A 20471-nucleotide genomic window follows, 5' to 3' on the forward strand; every position below is an offset into this window, starting at 1 on the left:
CAGTGCTAGGGATGGAACCCAGGGCTTGCTAGGCAAATGATCTGCCACTGAATTTATCTCCAGTCCCTCAAAATGTCTTCTTGGAGGCCAGAAAAATAAAATTTTAAGGTGAAATATGCATCAATTTAATTGCCAGGTGTTCTGTTACTTCCACTACTATATTTAATACACTCACAAAATAGGCTTATTGGGGAGCTATATCTTCTATACCATTTAAAACCATCTGGAACTCTTTATATGTGAATAGAAAAATTTTCCTTTATTCCATTTTTTATATATTAGTTATTGGTAATCACTTTCAATTAAAAGTTTGTTTTTCACTTTGCCAAACAGTACCTTTAATTTTCCCCTTTATTTGTAGTATTTAAAGACATTTGGGAAAATGATGGTGATCTTAGCCATTTTATGTAGTTTTATTATAAAGTAATAACTGGTAGTGCACATCTGTCACCAGCAGCTCAGGAGGCTGAGGCAAGAGGATCTCAAATTCAAAGCCAGCCTCAGCAAAAGTGAGACACTAAGCAACTCAGTGAGACCCTATCTAAAATACAAAATAGGGTTGGAGATGTGGCTCGGTGGTTAAGTGCCCCTGAGTTTAATCACTGGTACCCCACCACCACCAAAAAATTAAGTAATAACCAAAGAAATTATGAAGCTCCAACCTCACCATCACCTCCACCTTCCTTAGACACCCCTGTCCCTAATGTAATTCTCATCTGAAAGCATCGGTAAGATGGTAAGACTCAAAGTCGGGTCAATACTAGAAGTATCTGTCTGTGCTTAGAAGTGGTTCCCAATCCGCCAAATAAACTGAAGTGTGGGAATCAGGGTAAAGGTCAAGACCGTTTTTAAAGTGAGGAAAACAGAATGAAGCTTTTCTTCCAAGTCTGAAAATTTCGTCATGTATATAGCCACCTCCTGGCTTCACGAAGCAAATCTGCCTTGCTCACAACTTACCTATTCCACACACTACTGTTCTCCCAGAACTCATAAATCATGTAGCGGGGTTCATTTGAAAGCTTCTGTATAGAAATACTGAAGAGGAAAAGAAAAGGCGTAATTTGCCACTGGAAATTAAAGAATCACACTAATTTTTCTAATCATCTTTATATGTGTTATGAAACAATCGTCCATTTGTATTAGGTGGAAAAAAAGAACCTGAGGTGCCTGCAGAAAATTGAACAGGTTTGTCAAGAACTAATTTAATATGCTTTTTAATACCCTCACCCCACAACTTTGGATCAAATTTGAGAGGCCGCATTCTGGCAATAATTGCAGGTTTTTTAAAATTACTTTTTCAAATTGAGGAAGATAGGTTTTTTCCTTCTACATCTTTGTTGATCTTGAAGGTGGGTCAAAGTCTATACTATGTTTTAGAGGAGTGAAGAAAGGAGGTTAACAAAAAAGAACTAGATTTAATCTTGTATCAAGAGGAGTCACTGATACAAAGGCAGACAGTGCCGTGGTTGCAGTTGTGTTTTAAAAGATCCTGCTGATGGCACTGTGGGGTGGGAAGGAGAAGTCATGCAAAGCAGCGAGAACAGCAAGGAAGGTAGTGAAATAGCTTAGGTGAGAGGTGATGCAGACCAAAATCATGTTGAAGTGGAATAAAGAGGGACACATTCATAAACTTATGAAAAAGTGGGAAATAAAAATATGCCTTTAAAATCTTAAAATACAGCTTTTTTAGCCTAATGTATCATAATATATTCAGATTGAAAAGCAAAACAAGGAGTTCGGAAAACAAGGATTTTGAATTTACCAGCAAAATAATGAAAATTTAGGATTTTGCTAAGTGTGACCAGCAGGTGGCAGTAACCACACACAAGACTTTTATCACTTTTTTTCCCCCTTTAGTTTGTACTTGTGTTTTTCATAGTTATCATCTAATTTGGTTCATTAAGGTATGATGTTACAGATATTGTAATTAACGCAACTTTAGATTTTTCTGATCAAAGCTTTACTATAGGGTCATAAGCATTGAATTAAAAATGAAGTTTGTGATTTTCTCATCCCAACCATTCATGAAAGAGATTTCTGCAGGAAGATTTCTTAAAATCTCTGCAAATTAATGTGCACATGGGCTTTTTTCTTGGGGAGTCTATAACTTCCATCAGAGTCTTAAAAAGGAGCCTATAATTCCCAAACATTACTTAATAAGTAATGTAATGGACAAATTTTAATCCATGTCTGTTTTCTTTAGGATAAAGTTTAAAGTACTCAAACTTGCATTTCAAGATCTTCAATTGCCTCTTGCAAACTAATTTGTATTACTTATTACACTGAAGACCCACTTATTATGCTACCTGAGCCTTTCATTTTCTGGAGTAGCCATGAGACCATAAGAAATTCACAAAATTTTAGCAGAATTCTGAAATCTTTGAAGGATTCAAGAGGATATCACAGTGTGATATGATAGTAGTTCAAAAAACGGCTCATGGAACTACCACTCTACTACGGATTAACTGTGTCACCTCAGACCCTTTACTCAACCAGTTTCCTCATCTGTGATGACGGTTTTATGAAGCTTATGGGACCCTCCCTTCCTCTCACCTTCCTCCTGTCTTTGTGTATGTACCCTGCCTCAGCACTCAGAGCCTAACTAATGAAGAAAAGACAAAGGAAGGACAGTCCCCTCACTCTCCATAACGAGCTCAGGTCACCAGTTAATTTTATCCACCTATTGACAAATAGTTAATTGCTTAATGCACACCCATTAGTTCTTAAGGCTGTCTCAGGGCTGGTTGTTACAATATAATCCACATTCATGACATGGAGTTTTGAGCACATTGGAGTTCTAGAATTTTTTAGCTGAGAGTGATTTTGGAAATCATTTTGTTTAACAACTATGAAACTTTGGACAAGAACATGGTTTTCATTGCTCACTGCCTTCATAAATGGAGATTAGATTCTAAGATCTTTGAAAGCAGAAACTTTTGTTTTCTGGTGTTAAGCTGGTTCTGAGAGTATACGGTGTATACCACATTTCTTCAACACCAAAAGAGGGGCTAACCAGCTTTAGTGATTACAAAAATAAGTGAAGAATAGCATCGTGTGTGTGTGTGTGTGTGTGTGTGTGTGAGTGTGCATGACACGCGCCTGTGTGCGTTATACACTGGTTCACACAAATGACGTGCTTGTGTGCTGAAGTCTTTCAATAACTTGGCTTTCTAAAACCTCAGTCGACTCTTATGACAAAGCTTCTGTCATTTCTCAAATGTCCAAGTCTCTTAGTCAAATACGTAAGAGGCAAAAATGCCTCTAAATCATTTTCCTGAGTTTAAGAAATCAAGACCTTGTTGTAATTGGAACAGGAAGGATACTGTGTATTCTACCACCATTCGAGAATCTCTGAACTTCACCAAACACTGACAAGTATTAAACATAGGTTTCAGAGTCAAACTTGGTCCTTGTTTCTTTCTAAGCTGGATGGAATAAATACCTCTTATGATTGCTGGGAAGACTTAAGTAATGGATACCAGATGCCAATCGTACATCCTCAGTAATTTCCATTTTTTATGATGGCAGCATTCTGTGTCTAACCATGGTGAGACTAAGCTAAAAATCATGAAAGAAGAAACTGCAAAAGTCTGATAATCCACTGAGCTTTATTTTGTCAGTCAAATACTAGTTAACTGAACTGGCCACATGGAAGCACAACTGATGTCATGAATGGTGTTTTAGTCAGCTTTTTGCTGCTGTGACTAAAAGACCTGACCAGAACAATTTTATGGGAGGAAAAGTTTATTTAGGGGCTCACAGTTTCAGAGAGCTCAGTCCATAGCCAGCAGGCTCCATTCCTGGGACTTGAAGTGAGGCAGGACATTATGGCGGAAGAGTGTAGTAGAAGAAAGCAGCTCATGTAATGATCAGGAAGCAGAGAGAGACTCTGCTTGCCAGATACAAATATGTACCCCAAGATCACACTCCCAATGAACCACCTCCTCCAGCCACACCCCAGCTTTCAGTTACCACTCAATCCCATCAGGAGATTAATTCACTGATTGGGTTAAGGCTCTTGGAACCCAATCATTTCTTCTCTGAATCTTCTTGCATTGTCTCACACATGAGCTTTTGGGGACACCTCACATCCGAACCATAACAAATGGCATTTGATTTTTCATTGGTTGATACAGGTAGAGGATTGAATTTAATTAACCAGGACAGCTGAAAACTTGACTTTAGACAAGCACACTGGCATAGCATGTTCCCCACATATACCATTGTGTGTGGTAATTCTCTGATGCTCATTCCATCTGGCAGTCTATACTCTGGTAATTCCAGTCAAAGAAAAATTAGTGGAAGCATCAGCAATAAGAAGTGAATGAAGAACCATTAAGAAACAAAGCAGTCTTGCAAAGGAAAAGGAGAAGCTGAAGAGTCTATTTATCTTACAGGAAAAGGATGCTCTCCTTCCCTCTCCTTCACAGCAGGAGCTGATGGAGCAATTTTTCATGGTTATTGAGAGAACAGAGTTTGCAGCAGGCAGCAGAAATCTATCTACTCTCTTACGCTCCCACAATCTGTTTTCCTCTCCCTGGGGCCATTCTAGTGGCTTCAGGTCATGTTCCCAACGCACATTAAAATAGTGCTTCTGAAACTTAAAAAATGAATCTTGTGCCCTTTTTATAAATGTAAAACATCTCATCAATCCCTGGAGACTGTGATATACTAAAATGCACTTACCTTCTTCATATCCTCACTAACCAAAAAAAGAATTTACTGAGCTCTGTTTTCCGCAGTTTACGCTGTGGCAAGTACATGTAGCCTCCTTTTGCATTTTCCAAATGTTGATTTTAAAAACTGCATATATCCCTGTGTTGGCAAATCTCTAGTTGCTTAACTAAAAGAATTAGAATTGTGGTTTTTTTCATTTGTGACCTTCTGAGACTGATGTGAATCAGGATAACACAATAATGGAAGCTCAGTATTTCCCATGTCCTGTTACAAAGGGACTGCTGGGAAGATGTGAGCTGTCAATGACATCAAGCAAATACTCATACTCCAGAGGGGTCAGCACAGAAGCAACAGCACAGTGACCCTGCTCATGTTCCATGTCTTCAGTGGTGGGAGGCATGGAACTGAGCACATGGACTATCTCTCTCCTTCATGCTTATAGTCATATCATGGGGCTCTTGATGAGGAAACAGGCTGGGAACCAGGAAAGGTCTTTCCCAAAACCACAAAATTAGGGCAATCCTATGTTTAATTCCAGAGCCAGACTTCTTAGCTGGGAAAATATTCTGCTTTAGTATGAATAAAATATAATTAATCACTAGAAAGAAGAGCAAAACATCCAGAGAAATAAAGTATGTGTTTATATGCACACACACAGAGATGTACACCCACATAAACACACATCTGCTGAAAAGCTTTCCCAAAGCAATATTTGAAGAGAATTATGAAATGCAGTTTAACAGGCTCACAAGGTAGGGGTAAGTTTGGGTGAGGAAACTTTCTAAATACAGGTGATTTGGGGCAAGGTTTTGAACTTCAAACAGAATGCAGACCAGCAGAGACCTGCAGCTGGTTGCTCATCTCTGGAAGGGCAAGTGACCAGATCTAAGGCACAGTAAGAATGAAAAAATATGCTGGAAAGTCAATAGGCAGATATAGGTAAAGCAGAGTATTTTAGGTAAGGGGAATAAATGATATCAGGCATATGGATTCCTGGGTTGGTTGCAGGGTAAACATAAGGTCAGGACAAATACCTACCATTTATTAAGATATTCATTAGAGAGTCACTGCAGGTTCCTGATTAAGGAAATGCTATAACTGTTTCTGAGAAATTATTCTAGTAGCTGTTTATTGGACTGATTGGAATAGAAAAACTCAAGATGAGGAATAGTGCATTTTAGTGGTCTCAGATAATAAAAGTCTGACTTGAGTAGTTGCTGTGGAAAGAGGAGAGGAAGGAGCTGCTGATGCTGTGTGAAAGAATCAAGATCTGCTCTCTTACTCCCCCACAGTCTTCTTCCCTCTCCCTGGGCCTCTTGCATGGCCTCAGAGACCCCTGCAGTTTCACGACAGTGGAAATAGTCATTAGTCCACAGCGCATGCTGCAGTCAAATCTAGAAGCCCTGGAGTTGAGACCTCATCTACAGAGATGATTTTAAATGAATGCTGGCTGCCTGATGCAAAAGGGGAGAATTTCAATCTATTTGAAACTCCTCATTCAAATAGTTCTCCATCTGATGTCCCTTGGTGTCTTTAATGATTAAATCAAAGTAAGGTCCAAAGATCAAAAAGAAAATACACAGTTAAACTCTGCAAAGGGCATCACCCAGAGGGCTGGAGGCTCAGCATAATTTAAAATAAAGATTCTCAAATGCCTGTCTTCTGGGCTGCACCCTCATCTAAAGCGGGAAAAGCTTTAACCCGACTGGGCAGGGTCAGGCAGGTCTTGTGCAGGGGTGCTCACCGCAAGCATCCACTCTGGGCTGAAGCGCTCTCCACGTAGTGTTTCAGAGCAAGCTGGAATTCTTCCAAGTCCTCTTCTATCACAGACATTTGACGCTGCACAAGCATGATATGCTGGTGAGAGGAAAGGGTAAGGTTACTGAGGTGGCTGTCGGAACTTCATTCAAGCTGACCCCTGCTGCCCAGCCCACTCTCCTCACAACAACCACCATCCAAAAGTGTGACCAAGGAAGCCCATGACCATTCCAAGTAAAAAAATTATATCAAGGCTATAATACAGGGGGATGTTTTTCTGGCCTCTAGTAACAGAAGCTAAAGACAGCATCCTTTACAATGATGTATTTTCCTTTTAAAAGCAGTGATGCAATTAGAATCACTGGAGAGGTTTTAAAATTATTTTTATATCAAAATCTCTGGGATTGGGGCATAGGCACGATTTTTAACGACTTACTTAAGTTCCAACATGTAGCCAGGCTGTAATCACTGGCCTAGAGTCACTTGCCTAAATGTACAGAGAAGTCCTATTGTGTGCTGCACAGCTCTAGCTTCTTGGGTTATTTTATGATACTAGAGATATTGTAAAGATAATCACAAACAATCAAATTTCAAAAACAAGTGTTTACTGATGCATTTGCCATGGTGCATCAGCTGTAAACAGAGTTCTCAAACATATAACCCACTTACAAGAGGCCCTGTTTGAAATGCCATGGCTTTAGGTAGAGGCCCTGTTCAATGGTCACACTGGGTCTGATGCCACCTGCTTCTGTAACACGCTATTGCCATTATAGCAACTGTAGTTTGAAGATTTCCCTAAATATCTGCCTCTGGGCTTCTAATGGAATTTTAGATTTCAACATGCATCCTTTCTTTTTCTTCAAGGTTTGGTAAAAAATTATGAAAGTGCAAATAAATATAAGAATAGGCATCAATCATCACAGTAAATAAAACCCCACAACAAAGCAAAAACAATCTAGAATATAAAGAAAATCACTTTCAAAGTACTATCAGCCACATAGCATATAAGACCAAGAATAAGCTCCCGGCCTACCATGCCCATTTTCAGTGAATTTACCACTTCATGTTAATAGCTATTTGTTGAACACCAATTATATTGCAGTCACTATGTCAGGCACACAGTGTGTTTCAACGAATGTTTCCAGTTGTGACAGAGAACTGGCTGTTGGGTTCTGGGTATACAGTGATAGATCAAGATAGAATTCTCATGCTCACAGGGCTTAGTAAAAGAATAAATCAGGCTAGAAAACTTAAGTAATAACATTCGGTGTGGTACCTGGCACATGTAACTTATAAACTGATCAGAAGTCTACCAAATTTTTGAGACAACGATATTGTTAAAGCTTGACCTCAGTATTAGAATTCTTTGACTGTTCAGGCCTTGATATATATGAGTAGGAAGCAGGTTATGAATAAAGCATTCCCCACCAAGAAGGGTAGTACCCCCCAGTGGGCTATTTCAGACGGTCATGGAGGATAATGGACCAGGAAGAATCTTTCAAAAGAACAATGGGCAGCAGGGGTCCTCCCAGAATAGAGATCCAGCGTCTAATCAGAGAACTCCCTCACTGAAAAATACCTTCCCAGCAGGAATTCATCATGGCAATCAACCAGTGAGTGCTGTGTGTTTCCCATTCATCCCTTTTCTGAATGGCAGTTTTTGCAATATTCATTATGGACCAGGTTTATTATTGTGTATTCTCCCCCACCACTGTGTGTGTGTGTGTGTGTGTGTGTGTTGGGTAGGGAGCACTTACCTTGTTCTTTATTAGTTTGTCAGACCTCAAAGACTGCATCCTGACCTCACAAAGAAGACTAAACATCATCCAAAGACTCTAGATTTTGAGCTAGAAATAGTAACAGTAGGAAACTTTGGATGATCTCCCTCGTAGTGGGGTCTCTGTGTGTGCTCTATATGTGAAAAGAAGGATGCAAATGAATAGTTGGTGATTAGAAGGCAGGAGGTGTCAGACTCCAAGCTGCTCATTCCTCTTCTCTAGGTGTGCTCCTGGTCTCCATATTATATCCTCCCTGGCAAGTTCACTGTGATCAGATGAGTCTTACCAACGGATATGACCAGACATACTGTGTGCCACCTTTGAGCCAAGACTTAAGGATATGAGCTTTGTCCATGCCCTTTTTTTCCTTTTCTGCGGAGGGATGAAGGCCTACCTGAGGAACTGGTGAACCACAAATCAGAGGACCTTGGGGGCTCTGAATCATTTTGTGGACTATTTATTGGACAAGGGAACAAAGTTTTATTGTATCAGAACCATTCCCTGTGTTTGGATCCATTTATCTCCGCAGTCTACTTGGATAGGTTCAACAAGTTAACTGAGCTTTGTTTAATTATCTTTCAGGATCAGGGATCAAGAATCAGAAGACAGAAATCTAAAATCACCTCCTAATGTTTTGTGGTAAACAATCAGCATTCCCTGTAAACTCTCCCAGGCTCAGGGTTTTAATATTAAGAACTAAGCAGGGTTAAAGTTAATCTCTGCCAAAATAATGTGAATATGTCCTTTTCAAAGAAATTGGCACATTTCTTAGTTAGGCATTTGTGATTAATAATGATTAAGCTGGTTCTCATGGGCTTTCCTAATAAGACATATAAATATATCTACCAAACCACCATAATTCTTTTAGTCTGAAAGCAATACTTATGTGATCCAGTAAGAAGGGCTGTAAAAATGGTCAGAATCCTTTACTCACTCAAAGGGTTGAACCCAAGCCCTTCGAAGTATGAATTTCCTGCTTCTGTTATTAAGACATGAATTCTATTCCCACCCTTTAGATCTGGGTTAGTTTTCTAACTTGCTTTAGCTGATAGAATGTGGCAGAACTGATAGTGTTCCAGTTTCAAGTTTAGTGCCCAAAAGACCTATTAGTTTCTACTTTTTCTCTTGGATCCCTGAGACTGTCATGTGAACAAGACCTGCCGGAACAAGGGTCAGGAAACTTCTATAAATGAACAGATAGTAAATATTCTAAGCTGTGTGCAGGACCTGCTTCCTGTTGTAAGGACACAGATCTGCTATTGTAGTGAGAGAGTATATAAACAAATGTGGATGACTGTGTTCCAATACAACTTTACGTACAAAAACAGGTGGCAGGCTGCTGTTTGCCAACCTTGGTACTAAAGAATTAACGACCATGTAGAGCAGAGTCCCTACACATATGAGAAAGCTTCATCAAGATCAGCAAGACTGACATGTACCTGACTACAAATACCTAAGAGGCCACTGAGACTGTATGAACCATCCAAGGTTAAATTTTCTACCTGCAAAATTGTGATTATTGTTTTAAGTCATAAAGAGTTTAGGGTGGGTTATTATACAGTAATAGCTAACTGATTTTCATTTATATGTACTGTTGAGAGTATGGTTTGGAAAATTTAAACTCTTGGCTTCTAGATTTTACTTTGCATCCCAAACAAGACATATCTTTCCCTTCCCTGCCTCAGATTTTTCACAAGAAATCAATTTGTGAAGCACAGATATTCTGCCTAAGTTTGACTTTTTATAAGTAGAGCCTTTTTAGTTGTGGGTTATGAGGTTGGGAGAGGGAAAATGTCCTGCTGTCTTGTTGGCATTTCTGAATATCTCTTCTGTCAAACAGACAGCCTTCAGTTTATCAAAATCTGGTATCCCAAGGTGTGAAGGGTCAGTCCAGGGCACTCAACCATGGTAAGATGCTCTTTCATGATGCTACATTTTTGCTTCTCTGCTACAGAAGTATATCTTTAGTATTTACCTTATGGAAATTTGTTGCACTGGAACTATGATGGAATGCTTGGAAATTCTTGAACTTAATCTATGTTTGCAGAATTGTACTTGCCATAAGGCATAAGTACCACAAGGCATCTGCCTTTGATTTCTCGGGACATTTCAAGAAATTTTACCTTTTTAATCTTAGGAGACAGATATCTTAAGTGCAACTTATTTTTAAATGTTACTGGCTCTATTTACTACACTTAAAATTGTGTTCCAAGTGTGTCTTTAGAGTTATCACAGCCATTCCTGTGGAGTCTAACTGTATCTCTTAACAGCTATTGCAAAGCAAGGCCATCTTTTGATAGTCCCTGATAAATCAGCTGGCAATAGCCCCAAACACTTAAGGGGTATGGTGGAATTGATTAACTTCACAAGACATTCTACATTGGCTTGATGAGGGTTGTGAAGCACCAACAGACATTAGATTTGTAGGCAGACTTCTACCATGTGATAAGCTATTTTAGTGTGTAATAGCAACATGTAAAGAAAAGTTTGAGTTTCTGAAAAGCACAAGAATGTGCTCAAACTTTGCTTAAAATTATCATGACTTTAAAAAACTCCTTTCAAATATGGAATATATCTGAAAAGAGTCCTTTGATAAGAAGGGCCATACAAGGCACACAATAGCAATAGGCAGAAAAGATCCAGGTAGATCAGTACAGTGGGCCAGATCCTGGGTGGTTGTTCTGGTTGGAGTGATTCCTTTAAGAAGCTCACATTGACAGGTTGATTCACAACCTGTCAATTGCTTACTGCTTGACAGCTTCAAGACCATAAACTATCCCTGAATTTTCAACAAATATTAAAATCATGGCCTAGATCTTCAGATTCTAATTTCTCTCTTATTTATGTTTATTTCTTATTTAACTATAGCAAGAATAAAATTGTGAATTATCAAAGTTGTGGTCTCTATAATATGCTTATTTATAAATAATTTGAAACATGTTAATGTTTTTGTGTATCATTATAGTGTTCTTTTGGCACAATATTAGAACAAGTCAAAATGTAGTAACAAATCAATGCTAGAACAAGTCAATGTTCTTCATACACATACCTATATATAATTTTTCAAAAATCCTACATACTCTTCCTGGTTTTGTCTTAAATATTTAATTCTAAAAGCCTTCTTTGGACCCCTAGGTTGGATTGTGTCTCTTTGTTGTGCAAAGCTATACTTTTCCATAGTAGTTTCCATCACATTTTAGTATAGATTCTTCTTCTTCTTCTTATTATTATTTTTGGTACCAGGGATTGAACTCAGGGAAACTCAACCACTGAGCCACATCCCCAGTCCGATTTTGAATTTTATTTAAAGAAAGGGTCTCAATGAATTGCTTAGCACCTCACTTTTGCTGAGGCTGGCTTTGAACTCGAGTTCCTCCTGCCTCAGCTTCCTGAGCAGCTGGGATTACAGGCATGCACCACCACACCTGGCTTCTTTTGCTTTTAACCATCAACTATGATTAGAATTTTTCTAATAAATTTTATTTATTCATTCATTTTAAAAGAGAATTTGAAATGGTCTTGAAAACTCTAGGGTACTGCACAATTTTTGTCTATCTCCATCATCTCATTCTCTCTTCTTTCTTCTTCTTTCTCAAGAGCATGAAGTATAAGTTAAAAATTAAAAAAGAATCAGCTTCACTTTTACTAGCTACATGACCTTGAACAAGTTACTTAATCTTTCATTTTAAGTCTTCTGATACAAAAAATTGAAATAATGGCATTTATAACACAAAGTTTGGGAAGACTAGATAGAATAATGTATACAAAGATCTTGTGTGTGACAGGTTTGCAGTAAGTGTCACTTCCCTTACTTTGTGCTGAGAAAAAGAATAAGTGGGCTTAAAAAAAGAAATCACATCCTAGACTCATCATTATATAACGAATGGTTCATTGCTCAGAACACTAGATACGGCAGCTCCTAGGGTTCAGGACTTTCACTATGTGTTCAAACAAGCTTATTGAATAATCTATTCTGCTCTCATTTGGGAAATCTCAAGGAACCATCATGTTAGCCCACAACCTCACTAGCAAAGCACGGCTCCACTGGAGTGGCTAGAAATCTACAGAACACTTGGGTAGGAAGTGAGACCGGGGGTGGTAAGTGTAGGTGTTGGACAGTTGGGGATCAGCAATAGTATTTAAGCCTCTCTGTACTTTAATTTCTTCATCTGTAAACTGAGGTCAACCATAACAGCACCTCATTCAGCCACTGTGAGGATTAAGTGAGGTATAGGTGGGAGCGGTCAACCTCGCATTGGCACATAGCGAAAGCTCAGTGAAGATTTGCTTTTTTAAAAAAAATGTAATACAGATTTATTGTTTGCTTTCTAATGTGGAATTTGTTTTTCAAATTCTTAGGTATTCATTAATTGACAAGGAATGATTTCTTCAGTCAATAAATTGTAAAACTGGGTTTTGGCACCAGGATTAACCACTGAACACTTAGTGAGATATAGTTATCAGTATGAGCTGTGAAATAAGAGTGAAAAATGGAAAACTGAGTATAAGAGTTTTTATAGGGATTGATGGTAATGTATGTACTACATCTAATGAAAAGATACATATTTTTTCATAAATATCTTATTGGTAATTCTGAGAATCTAATCCCAAAGAGCATTATTAGTTTTACCTCTATACATGATTGAAGATAATTAAGGAATATTCCTTCCTGCTTCTAAACAATATTGATAACTAAACCACTTTGTCTAGTGTCAGGAGTGGTGACTGAATTATGGATCCCAAACTGTCCTGTGACAGAGGCGATGCCCCTTTAGAGAACTCTCAGTGCTCCAATTGAGATAGCCAGGTTGCTATGTCTATGCCCTGTTCAAAGGGAATTCTGTGCCAGCCTCAGAATTTTATCAGTTTCAATCTTGGGTTCAAATGCTAGCTGCCCAGAGGCAGAGAATCATGGGAACAAGCTGATAGTCTTAATTGGGCTGCTTTTACTTCAACTTCAGTTCTGTTTATCTTGAAGAAATTTTAAATCCCTTTGATGTTAAAACCTATATAATTAACATGCTGAGCTAGCTCTTGGCCCCTACTTTCCTAATAGGTTTATCAGTGATCCACTAAGTCCCAGCTTTTTCTCTATTTTTGTGTCTGTTTGTCTTTTCTTAATCCCCCTCACTGCCTGGTCCTGCCAGCCCTGAATAAACTGTCATGCAGGATGCGACAGTCTCATTCTATTTTTCTTTTTTTTTTTTTTAGAATTTTTCATGATCATGCATTTTATTTTATTTTATTTATTTATTTATTTATTTATTATTGTATACAAATGGGATACACGTTGTTTCTCTATTTGTACATAGAGTCAAGGCATACCATTTGTGTAATCATACGTTTACAAAGGGCAATGATGTTTGATTATTTTTTTTTCCTTCCCCCCCACCCCTCCCACCCCTCTTTTCCCTCTATACAGTCCTTCTTTCCTTCATTCTTACCACTCTCCTTATCCCTAACCCTAAACCTAACCCTAAACCTAATGCTAACTCCTCCCACCCCCCATTATATGTCCTCATCCGCTTATCAGCAAGATCATTCGTCCTTTAGTTTTTTGAGATTGGCTTATCTCACTTAGCATGATGTTCTCCAATTTCATTCATTTGCCTGCAAATGCCATAATTTTATCATTCTTCAATTGCGGAGTAATATTCCATTGTATATATATATGCCACAGTTTCTTTATCCATTCATCAACTGAAGGGCATCTAGGTTGGATCCACAATCTGGCTATGGTGAATTGAGCAGCAATGAACATTGATGTGGCTGTATCTCTGTAGTATGCTGATTTTAAGTCCTTTGGGTATAGGCCAAGGAGTGGGATAGCTGGGTCAAATGGTGTTTCCATTCCAAGCTTTCTGAGGAATCTCCACACTGCTTTCCAGAGTGGCTGCACTAATTTGCAACCCCACCAGCAATGTATGAGTGTTCCTTTTTCACCACATCCTTGCCAACACCTATTGTTGCTTGTGTTCTTGATAATCGCCATTCTAATTGGGGTGAGATGAAATCTTAGGGTAGTTTTGATTTGCATTTCCCTTATTACTAGGGATGTTGAACATTTTTTCATATATCTGGTGATTACTTGTACATCTTCTTCTGTGAAGTGTCTGTTCATTTCCTTAGCCCATTTGTTGATTGGATTATTTGTACTCTTCATGTAGAGTTTTTTGAGTTCTTTATAGATTCTGGAAATTAGTGCTCTATCTGAAGTATGGTTGGCAAAGATGTTCTCCCATTCTGTAGGCTCTCTCTTCACATTGCTGATAGTTTCCTTTGCTGAGAGAAAGCTTTTTAGTTTGAATCTATCCCAGTTGTTGATTCTTGCTTTTATTTCTTGTGCTATGGGAGTCCTGTTAAGGAAGTTTGATCCTAAGCCAACAAGTTGAAGATTTGGACCTACTTTTCCTTCTATAAGATGCAGGGTCTCTGGTCTGATTCCGAGGTCCTTGATCTATTTTGAGTTGAGTTTTGTGTAGGGTGAGAGATAGGGGTTTAATTTCATTCTGTTGCATATGGTTTTCCAGTTTTCCCAGCACCATTTGTTGAGGAGGCTATCTTTTCTCCATTGCATATTTTTGGAACCTTTGTCTAGTATGAGAAAATTGTATTTATTTGGGTTTGTGTCCATGTCCTCTATTCTGTACCATTGATCTACCTGTCTATTTTGGTACCAATACCATGCCGTTTTTGTTATTATTGCTTTGTAGTAGAGTTGAAGATCTGGTATTGCAATACCCCCTGCTTCGCTCTTGCTACTGAGGATTGCTTTAGCTATTCTAGGTTTTTTATTCTTCCAGATGAATTTCATAATTGCTTGCTCTATTTCTGCAAGGTACATCATTGGGATTTTAATTGGAATTGCATTGAATCTGTATAGCACTTTAGGTAGTATAGCCATTTTGACGATATTAATTCTGCCTATCCAGGAACATGGGAGATCTTTCCATCTTCTAAGGTTTTCTTGAATTTCTTTCTTTAGTGTTCTGTAGTTCTCATTGAAGAGGTCTTTCACCTCTTTTGTGAGATTGATTCCCAAGTATTTTTTTTTTTTTGATGCTATTGTGAATGGGGTAGTTTTCCTAATTTCTCTTTCTGAAGATTCATCACTTATGTATAAAAATGCATTGGATTTATGAGCATTGATCTTGTAACCTGCTACTTTACTGAATTCACTTATGAGTTCTAAAAGTTTTCTGGTGGAATTTCCAGGTTCCTCTAAATATATAATCATGTCATCAGCGAACAGGGATAGTTTGAGTTCTTCTTTTTCTATTCGTATCCCTTTAATTTCTTTGGTTTGTCTGATTGCTCTGGCTAGAGTCTCAAGGACGATGTTGAATAGAAGTGGTGAAAGAGGGCATCCCTGCCTTGTTCCAGTTTTTAGGGGGAACGCTTTCATTTTTCACCATTTAGAATGATATTGGCCATGAGCTTAGCGTAGATGGCCTTTATAATGTTAAGGAATGTTCCCACTACCCCAATTTTTTCTAGTGTTTTGAGCATGAAGGGATGCTGTATTCTATCAAATGCTTTTTCTGCATCTATTGAAATAATCATGTGATTCTTGACTTTAAGTCTGTTGATATGGTGAATGACATTTATTGATTTCCAAATGTTGAACCAACCTTGCATCCCTGGGATAAAACCCACTTGATCGTGGTGCACTATCTTTTTAATATATATTTGTATGCGATTTGCTAAAATTTTGTTGAGAATTTTTGCGTCGATGTTCATTAAGGATATTGGTCTGAAATTTTCTTTCCTCGATGTGTCTCTGTCTGGTTTAGGTATCAGGGTGATATTGGCTTTGTAGAATGAGTTTGGGAGGGTTCCCTCCTCTTCTATTTCATGGAATACTTTGCGGAGTATTGGAATGAGCTCTTCTTTGAAGGTTTTGTAGAACTCGGCTGAGAACCCATCTGGTCCCGGACTTTTCTTTGTTGGTAGGCTTTTGATGACCTCTTCTATTTCATTGCTTGGAATTGGTTTATTTAAGTTGTGTATGTCCTCCTCATTCAGTTTAGGTAATTCATATGTCTCTAGAAATCTGTTGATGTCTTCGAGGTTTTCTGTTTTGTTGGAGTATAGATTTTCAAAATAGCTTCTAATTATGTTTTGTATTTCACTCGTGTCTGTTGTGATGTTTCCTTGTTCATTCCAAATTTTAGTAATTTGAGCTTTCTCCCTCTTTCTCTTTGTTAGTGTGGCTAAGGGTTTATCAATTTTATTTATTTTTTCAAAGAACCAACTATTTATTTTGTTAATTTTTCCAGTTGTTTCTTTTGTTTCAATTTTGTTGATTTCGGCTCTGATTTTAACTATTTCCTATCTTCTACTACTTTTGGTATTGGTCTGCTCTTCTTTTTCTAGCGCTCTGAGCTGTAGTGTTAAGTCGTTTATTTGTTGATTTCTACTTCTTTTTTTGAATGCGCCCCATGAAATAATCTTCCTCTAAGTACTGCTTTCATAGTGTCCCAGAGATTTTGATATGATGTGTCTTTGTTCTCGTTTACTTCTAAGAATTTTTTTATTTCCCTCCTGATGTCTTCTGTTATCCATTCATCATATAATAGTGTATTATTTAATCTCCAGGTATTGGAGAAGTTTCTGTTTTTTATTCTGTCATTTATTTCTAATTTCAATCCATTATGATCTGATAGAGTACAAGGTAGTATCTCTATCTTCTTGTATTTGCTAACAGTAGCTTTGTGGCATAAAATATGGTCTATTTTAGAGAAGGATCCATGTGCTGCTGAGAAGAAAGTGTATTCGCTTTTGTTGGATGGTATATTCTATATATGTCTGTTAAGTCTAAATTGTTGATTGTGTTATTGAGATCTATAGTTTCTTTATTCAATTTTTGTTTGGACTATCTATCCAGTGGTGAGAGAGGTGTGTTAAGATCGCCTAGTATTATTGTGTTGTGGTCTATTTGATTTCTGGAATTGAGAAGGATTTGTTTGACGTACGTGGATGAGCCAATGTTCGGGGCATAGATATTTATGATTGTTATGTCTTGCTGATTTATGCTTCCCTTAAGCAGCATGTAATGTCCTTCTTTATCCCTTCTGACTAGTTTTGGCTTGAAGTCCACATTATCTGAAATGAGGATGGATACTCCAGCTTTTTTGCTGGGTCCATGTGCATGGTATGTTTTTCCCCATCCTTTCACCTTTAATCTATGGGTATCTCTTTCTATGAGATGAGTCTCTTGCAGGCAGCATATTGTTGGATTTTTCTTTTTAATCCTATCTGCCAGTCTATGTCTTTTGATTGATGAGTTCAGGCCATTAACATTCAGGGTTATTATTGTGATATGATTGTATTCCCAGTCAATTGACTCATATTTGTTTTGACATGATTTGGTTTCTCCTTTATTTGGCTATTCCTTTAGGCTAGCGACTCCTGTTGCTGATTTGCATTGTTGTTTTTCATCTCTTCCTCATGGAATATTTTGCTGAGAATGTTCTGTAATGCTGGCTTTCTTTTTGTAAATTCCTTTAGCTTTTGTTTATCATGGAAGGATCTTATTTCATTGTCAAATTTGAAGGTAAGTTTTGCTGGGTATAAGATTCTTGGTTGGCATCCATTTTCTTTCAGGGCTTGGTAAATGTTGTTCCAGGCCCTTCTAGCTTTTAGGGTCTGGATTGAAAAATCTGCTGATATTCTTATTGGTTTCCCTCTGAATGTAATTTGATTCTTTTCTCTCGCGGCCTTTAAAATTCTGTCTTTATTTTGTATGTTAGGTATCTTCATAATAATGTGCCTTGGTGTGGGTCTGTTGTAACTTTGTATGTTTGGAGTTCTATAAGCCTCTTGTACTTGGTTTTCCATTTCATTCTTCAGATTTCGGAAATTTTCTGATATTATTTCATTGAATAGATTGTTCATTACTTTGGTTTGTTTCTCTAAGCCTTCCTCAATCCCAATAATTCTTAAATTTGGCCTTTTCATGATATCCCATAATTCTTGTAGATTCTGTTCATGATTTCTTACCATCTTCTCTGTTTGGCCAACTTTGTTTTCAAGATTAAATAATTTGTCTTCAATGTCTGAGGTTCTGTCTTCCAGGTGTTCTATCCTATTGGTTATGCTTTCTATGGAGTTTTTAACTTGGTTTATTGTTTCCTTCATTTCAAGTATTTCAGTTTGTTTTTTTTCAGTATCTCTAACTCTTTATTGAAGTGATCTCTTGCTTCCCGTATTTGGTCTTTTAACTGTTGATTGCTGTGATCATTTAATGCCAGCATTTGCTCTTTCATCTCCTCATTTGCTTCCCTGATCATTTTAATTATGTACATTCTGAACTCCCTTTCTGACATTTCTTCTGCTGTGCTGTCATTGGGTTTTATTGATGTAGTATCTAGGTTTGTTTGGGACATTTTCTTCCCTTGTTTTCTCATATTGGTTAGCTGTCAGTGGGACCCAAGATATTGCAGATTTCCTCTATTGGCTTATAGCGTCCTGGTAGATTTCCAGTGTATCACCTCCCAGCCTTCAGTAGCCTGAAGTCTTGGAGGAATTTGATAATGCAGTGCATCCGAAGAAAGCTGCCCCTAGCCCCCTACTGGTTCCAGGGTTTGGAGCTGGCTCTGTGCGAAAAGGCTCTCACTGGGGGCCTGCACCGCGCAGCTGGCCGTGTGGGAGGAGCTCACCGCTGGAGTGTGGCAGGCTACCTGGGGAAGACTCTAGCTGCCCTGCCCTGCTCTGATAAGCCACCCCTATCTGTGCCTGCTGCCCAGGCCAAGTTTTGCCCAGTGGGGGAGACTTGCGTTGCGACTATATTTTTGTCCAAGTCTCTCAAAGCCTCCCCTTCTTGAGTCCTGGGTTCTGGAGCGACTGGAGATGCAGTCACCCTCTAGGCCGCCATCTTGGATCACCCCATGGAAAGAGCCTGCGGCCGGAGTGGGCAAAGCCGCCTGGAGAAGTCTCTGGCTGCCCTGCCCTGATCCCAGAGGCTGCTTGCGGATTGAAGCTCTCCGTTGGCTCAGGGACTTGTGGCTGGCTCTATGTAGAAAGGCTCTCACTTGGCGGTCTGTTCTGAGAAGCTAGCCTTGAAAGGCACCTCCTACCGCAGGGGTCCAGGCTGCTTGGGGAAGTCTCTGGCTGCCCTATCCTGGTCCCTGAAGCTGCTTGCGTGCCGGAGTACGCTGCTCTGGCTCCGGGACTTGGAGCTTGTTCTGGTCAGAAAGGCTCTCACTAGGGGGCCTGCTCCGAGAACCTGGAGAAGCTGGCCGTGTGGGCGGGGCCCACCGCCGGAGTGCGCAGTACTGCCTGTGGAAGACTCTAGCTGCCCTGCCTGGCTCCGATAAGCCACCTCTGTCTGGGCCTGCCACCCGGACCGAGCTTTACCCAGTGGGCAGACTCACCCGTGGCTCTATTTCAGTCTGAGTCTCTCAATGCCTCCCCTTCTTAACTCCTGGGTTCTGGAGCGACTGGGGGTGCAGTCACCCTCTAGTCTGCCATCTTGGATAGCCTATTTTTCTTAATGTATGTGTCACTGAATTAGTAATGATAGATGTGCTGATCTTTTAGAAGTGGTAGTGACCTCTCTTCTGTCAAGGCCAGCAAATGGCATGACTGCCACCTCTCACAAATGATCCTTGGATGATTTTTTTCTCCCTCATACACACAGACAATAATGTCACATTAGGAAATTATTTTAAAATAGATCATTGTCTCTCTCAGTGTAAGAAAAGTCACATTCATTTCTTTTTGACTGGAGTATAGTTTTCCCTCCCTGCAAATCTATGAGATGATAACAGACACATGATCACAAGGTTAACAGTTCCTGTGTCTATAGACTGCTTAAACTGGCTCTTCTTGGTATGGGTGTTCCATACCTCACTCTTACTTTTCCACTGAACTTGATCACTTTAAAATTCAGGGCTCCTGATGAATTAACACAGATCACATACTTGTCTTGATTCAAGTACTGAAAATGTGAAAAAAATATAGCTTATGTCAGGTGAAAGTGTGCACATCTACAGGATTCTGATGATAATAACCATTAGTAAACTTTTATGAGAATCCCCAGGGCTTCCTCTCAAGACTCCCTTTGTGTTCTAAGTTATAGCAGATGGGCAGGAGTCAGAGACACGGGTCAACAAGACCTTCTCTGAAGTACATATTAGGTTTCCATAAGTCACAATTTATGCACGCAAAATAAAACATGTCCATGTGCTATTTAATTTTTCAATAAGATAATAGTTTTTGAAGAAATTAAATCATACCTTGAAAATATATATTTCT

The 20471-nt window shown here is 38.8% G+C and overlaps 1 protein-coding gene across 1 annotated transcript in view; it reads right to left on the minus strand.

Moving 5' to 3' along the window:
• Positions 1-20471, minus strand: part of Necab1 (N-terminal EF-hand calcium binding protein 1) — a 161881-nt gene that overhangs the window by 7971 nt on the left and 133439 nt on the right. The window contains exons 10-11 of the mRNA XM_047519916.1: positions 6422-6534; positions 958-1035 (exon numbers count right to left, since the gene is read on the minus strand). Coding sequence (XP_047375872.1) covers positions 958-1035; positions 6422-6534 — 191 coding nt within the window. The remainder of the gene's footprint in view (positions 1-957; positions 1036-6421; positions 6535-20471) is intronic.

This window comes from Sciurus carolinensis, chromosome 1, assembly GCF_902686445.1.
Source record: "Sciurus carolinensis chromosome 1, mSciCar1.2, whole genome shotgun sequence".
Lineage (NCBI taxonomy): Eukaryota > Metazoa > Chordata > Mammalia > Rodentia > Sciuridae > Sciurus > Sciurus carolinensis.